At 42.0% G+C, this 20,681-nt stretch overlaps 1 protein-coding gene across 3 annotated transcripts in view; it reads left to right on the top strand.

Annotated features, from left to right (window-relative positions):
- pxk (PX domain containing serine/threonine kinase) overlaps positions 1-20,681 on the top strand; it is an 87,140-nt gene that overhangs the window by 13,094 nt on the left and 53,365 nt on the right. For all 3 annotated transcript variants that reach the window (XM_060910061.1, XM_060910063.1, XM_060910062.1), the window contains exons 5-9: positions 497-574; positions 5,818-5,891; positions 6,176-6,250; positions 18,997-19,101; positions 19,229-19,330. In XM_060910061.1, the coding sequence (XP_060766044.1) occupies positions 497-574; positions 5,818-5,891; positions 6,176-6,250; positions 18,997-19,101; positions 19,229-19,330 (434 nt within the window). The remainder of the gene's footprint in view (positions 1-496; positions 575-5,817; positions 5,892-6,175; positions 6,251-18,996; positions 19,102-19,228; positions 19,331-20,681) is intronic.

The raw sequence follows: 20,681 nt of genomic DNA, 5'->3' as shown, positions 1-20,681 counted from the left end.
GAAAAATTCCTTTGGGGGGAAAAATAGAAAAAAGTTGGCTGTTCGAAGTGAACCAACTGCTGTTGTTGCAGCAGTGTACAAATGTATCAGGGATTGTTAAATCATTTTTGCAATGCCAGAAATGTTTATTTTTTTCATGGCATATGTAGGTATACGTCATTTGTGAACATACAAATCAGAGGACAGGTAAGATGGCGGCAGAGTATGTCCAAATTGTGTCCTGACTATTTGTTCGTATACTCATAGAACATACTATGGTTACGGTCTGATAGTAGGTACTTAACCATCATTAGTACATACTGAGAATTCAGATGCAGCCAGTAATGTATTACAAGGAACACGTTACTGTATTGTTCATGTTACAGCTGGAACTACAGCTGTAACATGAACATGTTATGAAAATAATGCACAATTTCTGACCAATCAGATTCGTGTATTGAACCGCACTGTGGTACGGTTAGTGTATAATCTAACCGTTTACACTTATCTTTTTCAGAAATTGCCTTGCAGCAGGTGTCCATGTATTTCAGATCAGACCTGATATGGGAAGTGGTTGAGCCTTTAAAAGACATGGGTAAGTCAAATGAGATAATCTAGCTATTAATGCTGACACTGCAGGAAACCATATAAAGCCATTTTCTGATCCAGCTCAGATAAAAACAATATGCGTGTACAGCCAGAATTCTTCAGCGTCAGGTCATTTATAACCCCAGTTATTGAGTTTCAAGTGTGAGATATCCGACATTACATAATAACTCATTCCTATAAGCCAAAAATCCATAGTTATTGTGTGAATTCAGGAATGAATTTGCAGAATGGAGCAGTGTTTCCAGTAAGACAGCTTTGAAGGTTTTTATTGGCTTTGATTCTTTGGTTGTAAAAAATATTTGCTTTGTGCAAAGCCTTTTAAACTTTGTTTAAATACCACATAAATTTCCATGCACATTTCTAAGCACGGGGCGGCACGGTGGTGTAGTGGTTAGCGCTGTTGCCTCACAGCAAGAAGGTCCGGGTTCGAGCCCCGTGGCCGGCGAGGGCCTTTCTGTGCGGAGTTTGCATGTTCTCCCCGTGTCCGCGTGGGTTTCCTCCGGGTGCTCTGGTTTCCCCCACAGTCCAAAGACATGCAGGTTAGGTTAACTGGTGACCTCTAAATTGACCGTAGGTGTGAATGTGAGTGTGAATGGTTGTCTGTGTCTATGTGTCAGCCCTGTGATGACCTGGCGACTTGTCCAGGGTGTACCCCGCCTTTCGCCTGTAGTCAGCTGGGATAGGCTCCAGCTTGCCTGCGACCCTGTAGAACAAGATAAAGCGGCTAGAGATAATGAGATGAGATGAGATTTCTAAGCACTTTTTCAAATAGGTTGTATGTGGCAGACTCGGGCCATGGCCACCAGAACACTGAGTTGGTATTTAACTTAGCACTTTTCTGTTGCTATTACAGTGTTTTTGTAAGCTACTTGTGGAAGAACATTTACTATTGGGATGTACTGTGTATTTGTCTATTGCACAGATTCATATTATAGCTGTGCACATTTCCAATGCAGATAGATGCAAAGTAGCTATCTGAAATACAGAGTAGAGAACAAAAATAGAACCACAGGTTGCTTCCAGTATGTGTATTTTTATTACCCCATGTGTTCTCAGTGTATATTATTATCTAAGGACAAACTAGATTATGCTGGCATACTACATAAAATGCAATAAATATACACACAAGGGCAAAAAACGCCCTCCGTGCGTTTCTTGCGTTTTTTGCACGTAGACCAGCCATAGGAGCACGTACGGCCGGTTGTGACCGAGGCATTTAGTAATGGCAAGACTACCGTTGATGGATCCAAACATGTGATGCATGTTTATAAGTTGACCGTCAATTCTTGACCTGACACCTCTGACAAAGCACTGAATTATTACAGGAAAGTAATCTTAGTAGTAATTACAATATTACAGGACTGTCAGGACGACTTGCAGCAGTTTGAGAATATTATGTTAGCTTATAGAATGTAATTCTTGTCCTGTAACCCATGTCCCTCCCCCCCCTTTTTTCTCTATGCAGTTTTTTCTGTTTGTTCTGACTTGCTTTACCTATTTGTTTTGTTTAAAGAAGAAAAGGAAAGATCCTCTTTTTCCAAGAATCAGACATTCAAAAGTTCTCAGTGCAGAATATTAATGTATTTAACAAGAGGGCTTCTGTAGCTCATCAGTCTGGTAACCCATTGTTCTTGTTGTTTTTGCCAAATATGAACCCATTTCTGTGTATGCCAACATGTCGTCTAATCAAGTTAAAATGAAAGTTCTTAAATGCTGACTTGCTGAGCTTGGTTTTGATGCTCCTCACAGATGCTAGCAAGGGTTGAAGTGCCAAAACAAATGAGTCCAGCTACAGTTCTTATTTGGAAGAATAATTCAAGCAATCAATTTGCACAAAGCATGAGTCAGAGATGCAATTAGAGAAATGTTCTGTTCAGGCAACAAACATGGCTGTATGCATAAAGTGCATGCAGTTTACCCTACATTTACAGTGTATATGCACTTTTCTGGAATCAATTTTGTGCCAAAATGTTCATACAATACTTTTGAAATATCAAACAAAAACGACAAATCAAAATACAAAAAAAAGTCAATTTTTTTTTAGACTGGCAAACAAATTATTCGTGCAAAATATCAGTCTATTACTCTTCAGAAACCTTTTGTTTTTGTTCTGCGTCTTTCTCAGTTTTGTTTGACGTAATTTATTTTTAGTTGCGATTCCAGCTTTCTCGTTTGCGCTCCCTGACTTTTTGCTTGCAGTTTTGGCACAAACTTCACGTGTGGGTGGGCTGTCCAGGAATGCATTCACTTTGACAGTCTTGGTGAAGGAGGTGAGGCAGCCTGCTCCTCAAAGTTGACACTCAGTGATGGCGGCATTATGTTTTTGGGTTGTCCATCCGCTTTGTCTATCTGTCCTAGATTCTCGTTAACGTGATAGCTCAATAAATAGTTGTTGAATGTTTGTAGGATGTATAAGGAATTATCATTCCTTATTATCATTCAACATGTAAAACAATTCTATTTTGGAGTTGATCGAAACAGGGTCGAGGTCAAATGTCTGTTTTTCTTCAATCTTCCTTTATGGTCAAAGTATATTAAGAGTATTTTTGTCATACCATTATTAACACGAAGGACTAGGCTCATTGGACTCATCAGGTATCCTCATCAATGTCACTGGTGTCGGATGTTTACCTCTTTTACTGAGTCATGTTGAATAACTGGTTGATTTTATGTGCTTTAAATGCTCTAGTAATCATATTATTGCACCCATATTGTTTTGGAAGGAAGTTTTGTTTTTGTCCAGAATGACCCAGCTTTCCATAAGATATTGTCTTGAGTTGCAGTTTATACCCCAAACTAAAATTTGTTCAAGCAAAGGTTTGAGCCATCTGATGAATTTAACTTGAGACCTAGAGCAAATGATGAAAAAGCCACTGACGAGATAAGTATGAGCTTGAGCAACTTAAGTTGGAATAGAGATCTTGCATGTGACGTCACAGCCGATCCAGATTGTGACAGACGCCATCGTGTCGGTCAAACGCCATATTCCGCCTTCTACTTCTGGTTCTACTTCTGCTTTTACTTCTGCCTTTTCTTCTGGAAAACCCTACTATATACAATTCTACTACAACGGCTGCGGCTACAAGCTCTCCCTACCTGTGCACGGTTTTTATGTTTTTTGTGTGTATTTTTGCGTGTTGTTCGTCTGTACCGGACTTCAATATCCACTACAACCATATGGACTTACTGGACATTGGTTTCCAGCAGAAAATGACGGTTTGTAGCGATTTCCATCGCATGCACAACATTCCGGACGAGAAAAAAAAACAAACATTCCGGACGAGACCAGATTGCAAGACCAGCGGGGTCTCCGTGGATTGTTATCGGAAGCAAAGCGAAGGAGGCAGCGCCGGGAGCCGAAGCAAAAGCGAGGCTACAGGCAGAGCCGGCCTGTTGACTAAGCTCAGAAAACAGCCACTCAAACCTCCACTGCCAAGCCTCTACCTCTCCAACGCCAGATCCATGTAAACAACACGGACGATTTGGAATTACCTTATTCTATAATCGGCTGGTCAGTGCTATACTCAATACTTAAGTGACTTACCCATCCAGTGAGGATCATTTTCTTGCTTACAAGATGCCACATCTGAGTCGCTGACAAATCCTGAATTTCTGTAAAGGAAACTGTCCAGAGATTTATAAGCACGCAGTGCTTCACCACTGAACAGCGAGGAAAAGTTAATGAAGTAATCATACACATCCGGGTATTCCGCTGGCAGTTCAAAATCCGGTCGTGAAAACTCCGTCCAGAAAGCCATAAGGGTCACAAATCTGTAGATCGTTTATTTTAGACATATATCTAGTTATCTGTTCATTAGAAAAATGAGCCGTGTAGTCCGTCGGTTGAAATTGATCCATTCTGTACACGAGTGCAGCAGTATTCAGCGGTGTTTTTGACCGACACGATGGCGGTTGTGTACTTTCCAGTCACGTGACTGCAAGATCTCTATTGGCTTATTTTGACCAAAATTTGCAAGACTGCAGTCCATCAGTCTGACATTTGAGAAGTGGTTCACAGTTACAGCATGATTACAGCAAAAGAGTGGAACTTGAGAAGCATCAGAGACGCCTTAGTCTATTCTCTCCATATTCACAGTTTGAGTAATTGCTTTTGTTGGGTATTTATTTCCATTTTCAACAACCTGGCTTCTCAGTTCTCCTGAACCATGTTTCAAGTATACATTATCGCCCACTTTATGGATGTTTGAAAATGGCTCTTCTTGGCCACCCTGCTTGGCAGTCCTTCAAACCATTACAGTCTGATTGTAATGTGCCAATATTAGTCACCCTAACTTTTATAAAAGCATTATTTTGTATGATTGACTTTTACTGGAAATTACTTTGATTGTGCAAAAAGTCAAATTGTGAAAACTGTAGTTGAATTGGCTTTGGTGCAGTCTTTTAGAAAACTGGAAGCTTAAAACCCCATCACAATTAGTATTAAACATATGACAGTAAAGTGTTATTACATCATACAGTGTTGGTGCCAATCATGTTCAACATGCCAAACGGGGAAAAGACAGGATGATGAATATTGGGTTGGATGTTTCCAATTTGCATATTCATAAATTCTGGCTTCATGGTGGCACAGCAGGTAGTTTGCCACCTCACAGCTCATGAGTCACCGGTTTGGTCCTGAGCTCAGGCTATGGTTTATGTGGTGGTTGCTCTTTCTGAGTTCAGCAGTTTACTCCCATCTCCCAAAACATGCCAGTATGAGGATTGGGTACACCAAATTGCCCTTCACTGTGAATATGTGTGTATGGTGCCCTGTACTGGTGTCCCTTCCAGGGTATGTTCCCACCTTGCACTCAGTATTCCTGGAGTAAGTTCTGGGTCCAACATAACTGTGACCAGCATAAAACAATTACTGAAGAATCAACGAATGAATAGTCATTCATAAAAACTGGAGGCACTTCTGTAATATAAATTAATTAGTAGCAGTGACAGTTCAGATGTCTTCCAAAGCTTTCATCTGGTGAACAGAATTATGGGATTTGCTTATTGGAGATGCTTGTTTGTGACACACTTTTGATCAAAATAAGGAATGTGAGAAGACAGTTGTCCTTATGGGAGTTTTTCATCCTCATTTTCAAGTGAAAATATTTTCATAATTATTTGATGTTCTGGTTAGTAATATGGTCGTACATGATTTTTCTATTGTACATCTTCATTATAGACCACAGTGAGGAACATTTAAAAGTAATGAAATTATGAATTTCTTTACAGGTTGGAGATTGCGAAAGCGGTACTTCTTAGTTAAAAACAAAGAGCAGCCCAAAGAGCGACAAGTCTTAAGTTGGGTGAGTTCTCTTTTTACCCCTAACATGGAAAGCGTTTGTGTAAGCATTTGCATCAACTCAGTGTAATCCTGTACTGTGGTCCGTTATTGCTTAATTCTGCTTGTTGTGCAATCTTAATTTTACTTAGATCCACGAAGAATGTTTGTAAATCACTATTTGTTTGTTTTTGGAACTGATTAAATACTTGGCTTGTATGTAGCTTCCTCATAAATCTTTTTACATGAAGTATAAAAAAAAATTAGCACTTTATTTTTCTGATATATTGTTTCTGCCTCTGATATCAGGTTGATTTTGGTCCTGATAAGTTCTTATCAGACAAAGATGTGCAGTCAATGATGAAGCTGCTTCCGTCCCTGACTGTAAGTTTTCACTTTGGAAGTGAAAGTATCCAACTGATAAAATATCATCTGTGTTATTGTTCAACTAATATGGAACTGAAACTTTCCCCGTGTCTGAATTCACTCACTATATAGTGGATTATATAGTGAGTTTGCCATTTTGTAATGCTGTCCGAATGTATAGTGAGAATTATTACACCCTATATAGTGGACTCAAAGTATCCCACAATGCATCATAAAAAGTAGTGTACAACTGATGGTCACTAACCAAGCAATATGTACCATCATGCATTGCAGTCATGCTGGAAAAAAAGGGTGTTTGGGATTAATGGACGGAGGAGGAAACGCGTTATAAACAGACATTCAAGTACAAAATTAAAAATAGTAAGAGAATAGAAAAAAGCTAAAATAGAATAAGACAGATAAAATACAAGAACTAGAAAAGCACTTGGAGAGCGCAGACCTCCGCCAAGAATCCTTTAAAAAAAAAAAATCCGGGATCCAGAAGGTGATCCAGATCACCGCCAAAATTTAATGGATTGTTACTTGTGCCCAGTCACACCTCTGGAAAAAATTTCAGAGCAATCCGTTCATAACTTTGTCTGTTAGCAACATTACAGAAGAACAAACAAACCACTGCTACTGAAAACATAACCTCCTTGGCGGAGGTAATAAAAGTTACAGTGCAGAGTGAGGAATTAATCAAAAGCCTCAAATTTTGATTTAATAAAAGGCAGCAGCAAAGGAGAAAGTATTCAGCTTTGATTTAAAGGTGCCCTTCCACCAAAAACGTTTAATACTGGCTCTTTTTGAAATACCATAGTTCACTCCGAGTTGCATATGCATGCTGCATGTGAAAATGTAATTCTACTCCCATTCCCTGTATTAGCTTATGAAAGAAAATAGTCCGAAATACAAGCGGATCAGAAAAAGCCATACGAAGTGACGTCACCTCGAAAATTAGTATTCATGGCCTCGCCCACCTTGGCCTGCGACCACCCACGGGAAGAAAGCGCGAGGAGAGATAGCAGAGCCCATCTCATCAGTAGCTCACGAAGAGGACCTAACAGCAAGCTGAAAACATGTCTGAACAAGTTCGTGCCTGTGTTATTTAACGAAGAGGACCTAACAGCAAGCTGAAAACATGTCTGAACATGGTTGGAATTTATCTTTGGAACACCACCAGCGAAGTATAATGCAACATTAGTACTGTGTTCTGATCATTTCAACCACAGTGACTTTCCAAACTTCAGTGCCTTCAGTAGTGGTTTTGCTTCGAGGTTGTTTTTAATACTTGGATCTGTAGTCAAGACGATCGACCACCAGCTCACAAGCTGTAAGTAAAACATGAACTTTTTGTTCAAAGGTTTTTGTTACAAAATAGCATGTTCATATTCTCCACGTTAGCATGCATGACATGGTCACAAGCTAGGCAGGGATGAGAGTTTTCCGCTTTTCGGCGGATTTCCGCTTTTTCTGAGTAAAAAACAACCTTTTTATATTATGCCAAATCCGTTGAGAATTTTTTTTTTTAAATTAATTTCGGGGGGTTGTGGTATGTTCCTTCATGCTGTTCGAACTTTATTAACTCCAACGATGTTTACACATTATTTGTAAGTCGCCATCTTTAGTCTCATTTAAATCTCGTTGAAAGTGATGTAAAATTTGTGTTATCTACATTGTTATTGGTCAAAACATCGATGTCGAGACCATAATAGCCAATCAAAACAGTTTTTACAAAGACACCCACATCCGCTTGTTCTGACCCACTGGAGGTAGCGTCACAATGCTGTTAGCCAATCAGAGGTAACACGTTTACATGTCATGAATATTAATGAGTAAGAGCTGAAATCCTGTTGTTCTCCCGCCACCCACTCCTCCACCAAACTAGAACAGCCTGAAACAGGAGAACCACAGCATTTTTTTTCACCAAAACCGGCTCACAGGGCATTCATTTATACTAGAGACCACCGCACAATTAATGAAAAAACGATGCAAGGGGACCTTTAAAAGAACTGAAAGATATGCAGCAGACACAAAGTACTTTGTATTTATTAATGTGGGAAATATGCTCAGTATAATATGTATTTATCACACAAATATTGTACATGCATGTATTTATTATTTTGAAAACTCACCAGCCGACTGATCTGGCACGTTTTAATTGTGCAACAGTAATAACGTAAATAACAATGCTGTGGAGTATTGTCCGGAAGTGTTTTTTCATTTTACCAATGAGCTCACTATATAGTCCTCTATGTAGTAATTCCCTGTATAGTGAGTAGGAAGTAGTGAACGAGTGAGTGATTTTGGACACAGGGTTTGTTAATTTATATGAATGAATCTGGGGTTGCCCCCAGTTGTGTTTGACCAGTTAACCGTTAGACACTGATATTTTCAACTGGCTGTAGATGAAACCAATCGTATTACTTCCTAGTGGGCTTCTTGTGCAATGGATTTCAGGAATGCACAAGATTGTGTAGGCATGCGGACAAAGCTGAGTCTGGTTTGTGACTCAGAAAAGCCTGACTCTTCATTTAAAAAAAAAAGAGGAAATGTTGTACATTCCTTTGGGATGGGAGTGCTGATGCAAAATCACCACAAATCATTCTAGCAATCTGACATCTGAGACTATTCTCAAACAGCATATTCCTGCAAGTCATTATTCCCAAAGTGTTTATGAACTTTTGAACTAAAATGGGCGGAGCTAGTATTGGGTAACACTTGTCTAAGATTTACCCTTACCAATCACAAGGCTCATGTCACTTGTCCCTCACACATGGCTTTTGTCAACACTAGCAATGCTTGTGTGATCTGTGAGTCTGGTCAACCTAGAGAATAAAACCGAGTGAGGGTTGACCAGTAGTACTTCTTCGTTCGTGTGCTATTGTGTTTAGTGCTTCTTGAATGGTGATTCAGGATGTTAATCAAACATGCCTATTAGAATATTAGGCCATGCCTGGAAAGCTCTCAAATTGGTCTGATTAGTGTACAGGTAGTCGTTGACTTACGACCGATCGACTTTACGACCGTCTGGTTATGACTGGCAAGTGTTTCCCAGCTGAGCGTACGACAGTTTCCGCCCCAGCTCCCGGCAGCGCCTCTCGCCGCGTACAACAGTTTCCGCCCCAGCTCTAGGCACATGTGCAGTCTCTCGCGCGCTCCCTCGCTCACTCCGTCATACAGTTTCCACCCCAGCTCCTGGTTTATGAAACGAGCAAATGCTCCCGCCAGCGCTGCAACAGTTGATGTAGACGACCCACAGCCAAGCACCAGTGATGCCAGCAGTCACTAAATTTTGTATTTTGCTATGTTTTTTACATTTGTATTTTGGTATGTTTCAAACTAAAATGTTTTCTATTTTTCACACCTGTATTTCGTATTTTTTGTTTTGCACATATTAAACGAATTGTACTGTACGCAGTGTAGTATGCAGTGTTTGACTTAAACCAAATAATGAGCCAAGGTAATGAAATAAGAAAATGTTGATAAAATAAGACTTTAAGATAATTACAATATCATTACACATCACAATATACTTGCGTTCATTTAACATAGGCCGACTTACGACCAGATCGGTTTACGGTCAGTCATAACCAAACGACGACCTGTATATCTTTTTTTTATTGTTGTTTGAATTTTTATTTTATTTATTTATTTATTTATTTTGCTGTTGTTGCTACTGCTGCTTTTAATTCAAAATGTGCTGGATGAAGCTGATTGAGTACATTTTGGATCATACAGGCAATCTTTTATACGATAGTGCTGATGAATTCGGCAGGGTGGTGTAGTGGTTAGCACTGTCGCCTCACACCAAGAAGGTTCTGGGTTTGAGCCCGGTGGCCGGCGAGGGCCTTTCTGTGTGGAGTTTACATGTTCTCCCTGTGTCTGCGTGGGTTTCCTCCGGGTTCTCCAGTTTCCCCCACAGTCCAAAGACATGCAGTTAGGTTAACGTTGGGTGGCCTTGGGCTGAGGTGCCCTTGAGCAAGGTACCTAACCCCTGACTGCTCCCTGGGTGCTCTAGTGTGGCTGCCCACTGCTCTGGGTGTGTGTGCCTGTGTTCACTGCTTCAGATGGGTTAAATGCAGAGGATGAATTTCACTGTGCTTGAAGTGTGCATGTGACAAATAAAGGTTTCTTCTTCTTCTAAATCTTATTGGCCATAAGGTATTAATTTTCTATGACTGCAGCTTTGACGACGAATACAGTGCTAGCAGTAATTCAAATCACAGGTTTATTTTAATGAGCATGTTTGAATACATTATCATTCCATAGTAATAACTCCTTCACTGAAATTTGTATAACAGATGTTCCACATAATCTCAGACTTGAGAAGGAGTCTCCACTGTCAGCACTGTAGGTTTTCCACCATGGGCCAATCTTCAGGAGAGAGTACTTTACACTTCTCAGTACACTTGACACTTTTTTTTTGGGGGGGGGGGATGATAGAGACTGGTAGAGGAACAACTGTTTATAGCTGCTATAATCTAAATGATAACAGGAACTAACTTCACACATGTATGTATGTGTAATGTTTATTCATATATAAAATCAGGGGATTACATTAACTTTTTTGCTCACCGGCCACTGTGGCTAGTGGTTTTCCCGAGTCACTAGCCATTCAGCCTTTTCACTAGCCACAATTTTGTTGTCAGGAAATTGCAGTTTTTTTTCTTCACCATGATACGTTAAAGTTTCGGAAGATCTAGATTTAATTATGAATGACAGCATATAATATATCTCTACAGTAACACTCAGGTATTCAGTGCTGTTAAGGTAGCTCCCTATATGAAAATATGGAACCAATTCAGACAAAAATATAGAGTATTCTGTTTATTGAACTCAAATTCAAGCCCCGTACAATATGAAATATTGTATAATATGAAAAATAACATTCAGTACAACTGAATTGATTCTAATATTAAAAGTCCAATTCAAAACATCTCGTCGTCTTCCGCTTTATCCGGGGCCGGGTCGCGGAGGCAGCAGTCTAAGCATGGAAGCCCAAACTTCCCTTTCCCCAGACACCTCGGCCAGCTCCTCGGGAAGAACACCGAGGCGTTCCCAGGCCAGCCGAGAGACATAGTCCCTCCAGCGTGTCCTGGGTCTTCCCCAGGGCCTCCTCCCGGGGGGACATGCCTAGAACACCTCCCCAGGGAGGCGTCCAGGAGGCATCCGAAAAAGATGCCCGAGCCACCTCAGCTGATTCCTCTCTATGTGGAGGAGCAGCGGCTCTACTCCGAGCTCCTCCCGAGTGACTGTGCTTCTCACCCTATCTCTAAGGGAGCGCCCAGCCACCCTGCGAAGGAAACTCATTTCGGCCGCTTGTATCCGCGATCTTGTTCTTTCGGTCATTACCCAAAGCTCATGACCATAGGTGAGAGTCGGAACGTAGATTGACCGGTAAATTGAGAGCTTCGCCTTTTGGCTCAGCTCCTTCTTCACCACAACAGACCGGTAAAGCGACCGCATCACTGTGGAGGCTGCACCGATCCGCCTGTCAATCTCACGCTCCATCCTTCCCTCACCCGTGAACAAGATCCCAAGATACTTAAACTCCTCCACTTGAGGCAGGACTTCTCTACCAACCTGGAGAGGGCAAGCCACCCTTTTCCGGTCGAGAACCATGGCCTCGGACTTGGAGGTGCTGATTCTCATCCCAGCCACTTCACACTCGACTGCAAACTGCCCCAGTGCATGCTGAAGGTCCTGGTTTGAAGAAGCCAACAGGACAACATCATCCACAAAAAGCAGAGATGAAATCCTGTGGTTCCCAAACAGGATTCCTTCCGGCCCCTGGCTGCACCTAGAAATTCTGTCCATAAAAATTATGAACCGAACCGGTGACAAAGAGCAGCCCTGCCGGAGTCCAACATGCACTGGGAACGGGTCTGATTTACTGCCAGCAATGCAAACCAGACTCTTGCTCCATTCGTACAGGGACCGGACAGCCCTTAGCAAAGAGCCCCAAACCCCATACTCCCGAAGCACCCCCCCACAGAATACCACGAGGGACACCGTCGAATGCCTTCTCCAGATCCACAAAGCACATGTGGACTGGTTGGGCAAACTCCCATGAACCCTCGAGCACCCTATGAAGGGTATAGAGCTGGTCGAGTGTTCCGCGACCAGGACAAAAACCGCATTGTTCCTCCTGGATCCGAGGTTCGACTATTGGTCGAATTCTCCTCTCCAGTACCCTGGAGTAAACCTTCCCTGGGAGGCGGAGAAGTGTGATTCCCCTATAATTGGAGTACACTCTCCGGTCCCCTTTCTTAAAAAGAGGGACCACCACCCCAGTCTGCCACTCCAGAAACATTTGTCATTGAAAAACATTTGATGTTTTGATATGCAAGTATTGTGTATTATCAAGTATTATTATGTATTATCTATTAAGTGTGTGTGTGTGTGTGTGTGTGTGTGTGTGTGTGTGTGTGAACATGTGTAGAGAGAGACATTAAATGTCCTCATTACATTCATCATCAGATGAGTCTGAATGGTCCATGAAAAATGGTCTTCGTGACCTGAGGCTTCCAGCAGGCCATAAGTTGATAGCTGGGGTGGGATCAACTTCTTTACAATCGCGTGAACATTTCTAAACAGCAGCTCCATCCTCTCCAGCTCAGCTGACTTCATGACACCCAGGGACTTGAAAGCAATGCTGTCCTGTAGTGAACCAGCCGTCTTCGCCGGTTTCGATGTTATACTACCGATGTGTGCATTTGACTTTTCGTGGTCCTTTATAGTTTTGAGTTTAAAATTACTGGTGCCTGTCTTTGCCAGACTTTCTACAGTCTTCGCAGTACAGCGTATTTTCGGTTTTGCTATGAACTAGCCAATCTGTGGCAGCACGGTGGTGTAGTGGTTAGCGCTGTCGCCTCACAGCAAGAAGGTCTGGGTTTGAGCCCCGTGGCCGGCAAGGGCCTTTCTGTGCAGAGTTTGCATGTTCTCCCCGTGTCCGCATGGTTTTCCTCCGGGTACTCCGGTTTCCCCCACAGTCCAAAGACATGCAGGTTAGGTTAACTGGTGACTCTAAATTGACCGTAGGTGTGAATGTGAGTGTGAATGGTTGTCCTGTGTCTATGGTGGGGTTTACATTAGACCGTATCAGCGGATCATCAGATTAATGTTTTTAAAACGATTAGTGTGCACACAGCAACACCAATACACGATTTGCGTGCACACAGCAACACCAATACACAGATACGCTCGGCTCCGCAGGCATCCTGCGCTCCAAATCACTCCGTCCTGAACAGCGAGTGCCCTCTGGAGGGTGCGCACTCCGGCCCTGCGCAGCTCACAGAGCGCGCGAGTGACGTGCACAAGCAGTGATTCGGGACTGAGCCGCTGTGTGTGTGATCCCAGCGCATATCACTTACCACTTGCAAGTGGAAGGATGGCAAGCCTAAAGACAATCATAACTACACAATGGGCAGTATTTGCATCAGTATTTGCAGTATTTTCATACTTTTATACTCTTTAATGAAAGGTGATACAAGGCGGAAGTCCGCGCCGTTTTTCAGCAGTCGCGTCACATGACCAACGCCAGCGAATCAGGAAGGTGGATGTCACAGTGACGTTGTCCAATGACGACGCCAGCTAGAGCTCAGCACAGCGTATCCGCGTATTCTCAATGTTTACACAGCACCGGACCAGACACGATCTAGATTGAATACTTGGACCCTGGCGGATTCCCGTTTCCCGGCATTTCCAGGCGTTTTAATGTAAACGGACAGTGCAGCCGCGAAGAAAACGAGACAGATACGGTCTAATGTAAACTTGGCCTAAGTGTCAGCCCTGTGATGACCTGGCGACTTGTCCAGGGTGTACCTGGACACCCGTAGTCAGCTGGGATAGGCTCTAGCTTGCCTGCGGCCCTGTAGAACAGGATAAAGCAGCGAGAGGTAATGAGATGAGATCTCTTGTGTGGTGTGTAATTCACCCCTCTCATTTAAATATGTCAAATTTTTCGGCGCGCGCTTTGTGCATCACGGACCTTAGTGATTTTTAAAATGCTGCCTCCGGCTCTGATCATCTCTGCCCCTTTTTCCCTGAGCAGCAGGGTTTGAAACTCCAGCTATATGCCGCCACATAGTGCACTTGTCAATCCTCAGCAACTTTGTTGCTTCGTTCATTAACCGCAGGTTACCGTATCACTGATTTTATCTGAGATGTTAACGAACGTTCTAAACAATTCTAACATGTTGTGTCAGAATGTTTGTTTATGCGGGTGCTCATGGGAGCTGTAGGGGCGCGTAATATTACATTGCAATGCATTTATTATATCAGATGCCTTCAGAGAAAACTACAATTAAAATATATTGTCGTACCACAAAATAAACCATCCACCAAAGTGGCTAGTGAGACTAAAGTCATTACCCGCCAAAGCCGAATTTTACCCGCATTTGGCGGGTGGGTGGGTGCTAATGTAAAGCCCTGATATACAGTGGGGCAAAAAAGTATTTAGTCAGCCACCAATTGTGCAAGTTCTCCCACTTAAAAAGATGAGAGAGGCCTGTAATTTTCATCATAGGTACACTTCAACTATGAGAGACAGAATGGGGGGAAAGAATCCAGGAAATCACATTTGTAGGATTTTTAATGAATTAATTGGTAAATTCCTCGGTAAAATAAGTTTTGGTCACCTACGAACAAGCAAGATTTCTGGCTCTCGCAGACCTGTAACAACTTCTTTAACAGGCTCCTCTGTCCTCCACTCGTTACCTGTATTAATGGCACCTGTTTGAACTCGTTATCAGTATAAAAGACACCTGTCCACAACCTCAAACAGTCACACTCCAAACTCCACTATGGCCAAGACCAAAGAGCTGTCAAAGGACACCAGAAACAAAATTGTAGACCTGCACCAGGCTGGGAAGACGGAATCTGCAATAGGTAAGCAGCTTACATACAAGACCACTGATAATCTCCCTCGATCTGGGGCTCTATGTAAGATCTCACCCCATGGGGTCAAAATGATCACAAGAACGGTGAGCAAAAATCCCAGAACCACACGGGGGGACCTAGTGAATGACCTGCAGAGAGCTGGGACCAAAGTAACAAAGGCTACCATCAGTAACACACCACGCTGCCAGGGACTCAAATCCTGCAGTGCCAGACGTGTCCCCCTGCTTAAGCCAGTACATGTCCAGGCCCGTCTGAAGTTTGCTAGAGAGCATTTGGATGATCCAGAAGAGGATTGGGAGAATGTCATATGGTCAGATGAAACCAAAATAGAACTTTTTGGTAAAAACTCAACTTGTGTTTGGAGGAGAAAGAATGCTGAGTTGCATCCAAAGAACACCATACCTACTGTGAAGCATGGGGGTGGAAACATCATGCTTTGGGGCTGTTTTTCTGCAAAGGGACCAGGACAACTGATCCGTGTAAAGGAAAGATTGAATGGGGCCATGTATCGTGAGATTTTGAGTGAAAACCTCCTTCCATCAGCAAGGGCATTAAAGATGAAACGTGGCTGGGTCTTTCAGCATGACAATGATCCCAAACACACCGCCCGGGCAACGAAGGAGTGGCTTCGTAAGAAGCATTTCAAGGTCCTGGAGTGGCCTAGCCAGTCTCCAGATCTCAACCCCATAGAAAATCTTTGGAGGGAGTTGAAAGTCCGTGTTGCCCAGCGACAGCCCCAAAACATCACTGCTCTAAAGGAGATCTGCATGGAGGAATGGGCCAAAATACCAGCAACAGTGTGTGAAAACCTTGTGAAAACTTTTACAGAAAACGTTTGACCTCTGTCATTGCCAGCAAAGGGTATATAACAGAGTATTGAGATGAATTTTTATTGACCAAATACTTATTTTCCACCATAATTTGCAAATAAATTCTTTAAAAATCAGACAATGATTTTCTGGATTTTTTTCTCATTTTGTCTCTCATAGTTGAGGTATACCTATGATGAAAATGACAGGCCTCTCTCATCTTTTTAAGTGGGAGAACTTGCACAATTGGTGACTGACTAAATACTTTTTTGCCCCACTGTATATCCAGCTACTGGGGGTGCATAAGTGTACTCTTGGCGCCAGTCCCAAGCCCGGATAAACTGGAGAGGGTTGTGTCAGGAAGGGCATCCAGCGTAAAACTGTGCCAAATCTAACATGTGGAATGAAAAGTTAGCAAAACAGAATACATGTGCATCACTGAGAATGGGGATGAGTGTGTAGTGAAGATGCAAGGAGTAGACGTAAAGAAAGTTGGTGAATTCAAGTACCTGGGGTCAACTGTGCAGGAAAATGGGGGCTGCGATAGTGAGGTGGGAAAGAGAGTGCAGGCAGGGTGGAGCAGTTGGAGAAGGATTTCGGGAGTCATTTGTGATAGGAAAGTCCCAGCAAAAGTGAAAAGTAAGATGCATAAGACAGTAGTGAGACCAGCTGTGATGTATGGATTGGAGACCGTACCCTTAATGAAGAGACAGGAGGCAAAGTTGGAGGTGGCAGAGTTGAGGATGTTAAGATTAGCGATGGGAGTGACAAGGTTGGACAGGATAAGGAATGAGCACATCAGAGGGACAGCACATGTGGAGAGCTTGGGAATTAAGCTAAGAGAGATGAGACTGAGATGGTATGGGCACGTTCTGAGAAGAGATGCAGAGCATGTGGGAAGGAGAATGTTGAGGATGGAGCTGCCAGGCAAACGAAAACGAGGAAGGCCAAAGAGGAGATACATGGATGTGGTGAGAGAGGACATGAAAGTGGCAGGTGTGGTAGAGAAGGATGCGGAAGACAGGGAGCAATGGAGACAAAAGATCCGCTGTGGTGACCCCTAATCGGGAGCAGCCAAAAGAAGAAGATATATGGACATGAGTGTTTTACTGGGAAATAAACCACTCATATTTTTCATATGAACTACATCTGGGACATGGAGACCCAAAACCATGACACAAATATCTGTCACTCGCAAGAAAATCAAGGAGCTGTTTTTGATAAATTTGGGTACTTTTTGTTTGTCAATGTCTCATCTCATTATCTCTAGCCGCTTTATCCTTCTACAGGGTCGCAGGCAAGCTGGAGCCTATCCCAGCTGACTACGGGCGAAAGGCGGGGTACACCCTGGACAAGTCGCCAGGTCATCACAGGGCTGACACATAGACACAGACAACCATTCACACTCACATTCACACCTACGGTCAATTTAGAGTCACCAGTTAACCTAACCTGCATGTCTTTGGACTGTGGGGGAAACCGGAGCACCCGGAGGAAACCCACGCGGACACGGGGAGAACATGCAAACTCCACACAGAAAGGCCCTCGCCGGCCCCGGGGCTCGAACCCAGGACCTTCTTGCTGTGAGGCGACAGCGCTAACCACTACACCACTGTGCCGCCCCTGTTTGTCAATGTGTCTGTATAATAAAAAGAAAATCATGCATTGGCTTGAAGATATGAAGTTTATCTGCTCATGTTGAAAAACTCTATTTTTCATATGGAATACATCGTTGATCTGAGTGACCTATTTTCCGATATTTCACTTTGATGTCACTCCTGAGTTTTCCCACTGACGAGATGTGCATTGTCAAAATGGCAAACCAGTTCAAAATTAAAATTCTTTTGATTAACTTGTGGGGTGGGTTCTTTTTTTTTCTTGTTTTTTTTTTTTTTTTTGTGGCTGTGTCCATATAATAAAGACCATTACACGGTGTCACAAATATATGAAGTTTTTATCTTCTCGTGTTGAAAATATTTTCACTTGTTCACTTTGCTCACTTGTGAATGTTCACCACACAAAGGTAGACTTCAGATCTTTGCACAACCATGCAATATCCTCTATATATCTAATAAATTTTTATATTAGTTGACAAATTGCTGTTGTATAAGAGGAAAATAACACTTCAGGGTGTCCTGTTCCTGGAAAATAATTAATGGGGTGGTAACAGCCCTCTTCTTTGCATCACATCACCCAGTCATGTTTTATTCTTTAATTTGTACGTTTCCTGAAACTTCATTATTTGTGATGCCACCTGTAGCATAGTTTAGACCATTCACCATTTTGCACAGCTGAATACTTGATTGATCTTTGACTTCTCTGAAATTAAACTGATTTATTAAAAATCTCAGGGGTTACAGAGACGATAGTTGTAGCTTGGCTGTATTATTCTGACTCCAAAAGAATTTTCTGGAGGAGTATTTACTTATTGTTTTGACAATTCATTCCTCTTTCTTTACAATCTTTCAGTCATGTGAGAGAATGAGGGGGTGGAAACCTCATAACTGTTTGATCAGATGAATGTAAATTGATTTTGTTCTGCTAACAAAGAAAAGGAAACTCCTCTTTCAGTGCAGACACTTTTGAACCATACATCCTGTTCTTTCAAAACATAATGGTCAGGTTTGTAACAGCCCTCTTTGTCAGTCTAAGTGAATGGGGTGTGGCTTCTCTGTCTGTAAGTCTCTCAGTTAAGGAGGTGTGGCTCCTGTGTCTGTCACTCACAGTGGAGAAAGTGTCTCCTCTGTGTCTGTAAGTCTCAGTAAAGGAGCCATGACCTCTGTCAGTTTCAGTTTAGGAGGTGTGGTGGCTGTCCTTTTCAGTGAAGGAGGTGTGACCTCTTGCCACTGGAGGAGGCATGGCCTCTGAGCCTCTCATGTATCATTGGTTGTTTTTAATTTGCTATTGAGATTATCTCTTTTACTGAGAGGAGTCATAATACACAACCCTATGACTTCTCCCCCCTCCCTTTTATGTAATAATGAAGAATGAAAAAATGGACAGCCTCTGCTATGTGTAACTTGTGCTTTTGCTGTCTTTTTGGACTTTTAGCACCCATATATCTGTCCAGTCACCTATGCCTCAACTATTGAGTCCTCAGCAGTAGTAATCAGAATTTTTAATGAAAAAGGCACACTTAGGGATCATATTTGCAAGGTATGTATCATTTTATAATGCATATTGCATTTTTTTAATCAAAATATTTACAACGTTGTTTGCCAATTTAAGCTTTGTTTTTATGCTTTAATTATTGTTATTTGAATGTCTTGTGTACTGATGTTAGGTAAAACCAAAAGAAGCATTCCTGAAGAAGTACTGCAACCCCAAAAAGATCCAGGGTCTGGAGCTGCAGCAGATCAGGACATATGGGAGGCAGATTTTGGAGGTTTGGCTTGATTTTACATTTTTGGCTCATAAAATGAATCCAGGGTAACTTTACTGTTTATTGACAGTCTACTACTACTTTACTATTTATTTAATGTCTTAAGAGTCTTTTCATGCATGTGGTTTAGTCTTGGACTTGCAAATTATTTGGACATGTCCAAGATTCACTTGTCTCTCATTCAGCAGATTTGGTTGTGCTCATGAATTCACTGAGTCCCATTGAAGCTCATTTGGTCAAAGCAACGATTAGTAGACACACTATCATTTTTACACTGCTCAAGCTGTTTGCCTTAGACATGGGCATGATCAAGCTGTACATTTGTGTAAACTATGCAACTGAATGCATTTATGAACAAGTCATTTCACTGAACTGACACTTACTTACCAAGTGTGAAAATGTCAGTTTTAGCTAACCTCCCAGTGTAAAGGCAGATGATTTAATCAGCTACTAGCTAAATATGTTTATCTAACATACTACTTAATTGTAATGCTAGCTAGTTTGCATAATGCCAAATTAACTTGTGTCAGCAAACTTGCTCCCATTATCCCTGAAGAATTAAAAATCTTTCCAGTTCATTTTATTCCAGCAAATGAGACACCTGCTCTGTGCAAAATTAGCGGAACAAACCCACTGTTCCTGCTTATTAGTTGTGTAGTGGAATCTTATAAATAACTGATACAGTGGATATAAAGTGTACACACCCTGTTAAAATTATTGTTTTACATCAGAAAAACCTATGAGACCACAATAAATAATTTCAAAACTTTTCCCACCTTTAATGTGACCTATAACCTGTACAATTCAATTGAAAAACAAACAAATCTGTTGGGGGAGGGCATAAATAAAAAAACATAATAAGCTGGTTGCATAAGTGTGCACACCCTTAAACTAATACTTTGTTGAAGCAGCTTTTGATTTAATTACAGCATTCAGTCGTTTTGGGTACACACCTGCCATCAATTAAAATTACTCTGATTAACCCCAAATAAAGTTCAGGCATTCACTCAGTTGCATCCTCCAGCAAAAGCCAGGGTTCACAGAGAGCTTACAAAGCATCAAAGAGATCTCATTGTTGAAAGGCATCAGTCAGGATAAGGGTACAAAAAAATTTCTACAGCATTAGATATACCATGGAACATAGTGAAGACAGTCATCAAGAAGTGGAGAAAATATGGGACAACAGTGACATTACTGAGAACTGGACATCCCTCCAAAATTGATGAAAAGACCAGATGAAAACTGGTCAGGGAGGCTGCCAAGAGGCCTACAGCAACACTGAAGGAGCTGCAGGAATTTCTGGCAAGTACTGGCTGTGTACTACGCAGAGGTGGACAAAGTACCCAACTTCATT

This window comes from Neoarius graeffei, chromosome 26 (genome assembly GCF_027579695.1).
Source record: "Neoarius graeffei isolate fNeoGra1 chromosome 26, fNeoGra1.pri, whole genome shotgun sequence".
Lineage (NCBI taxonomy): Eukaryota > Metazoa > Chordata > Actinopteri > Siluriformes > Ariidae > Neoarius > Neoarius graeffei.
This window is presented reverse-complemented; position numbering and strand designations above follow the sequence as displayed.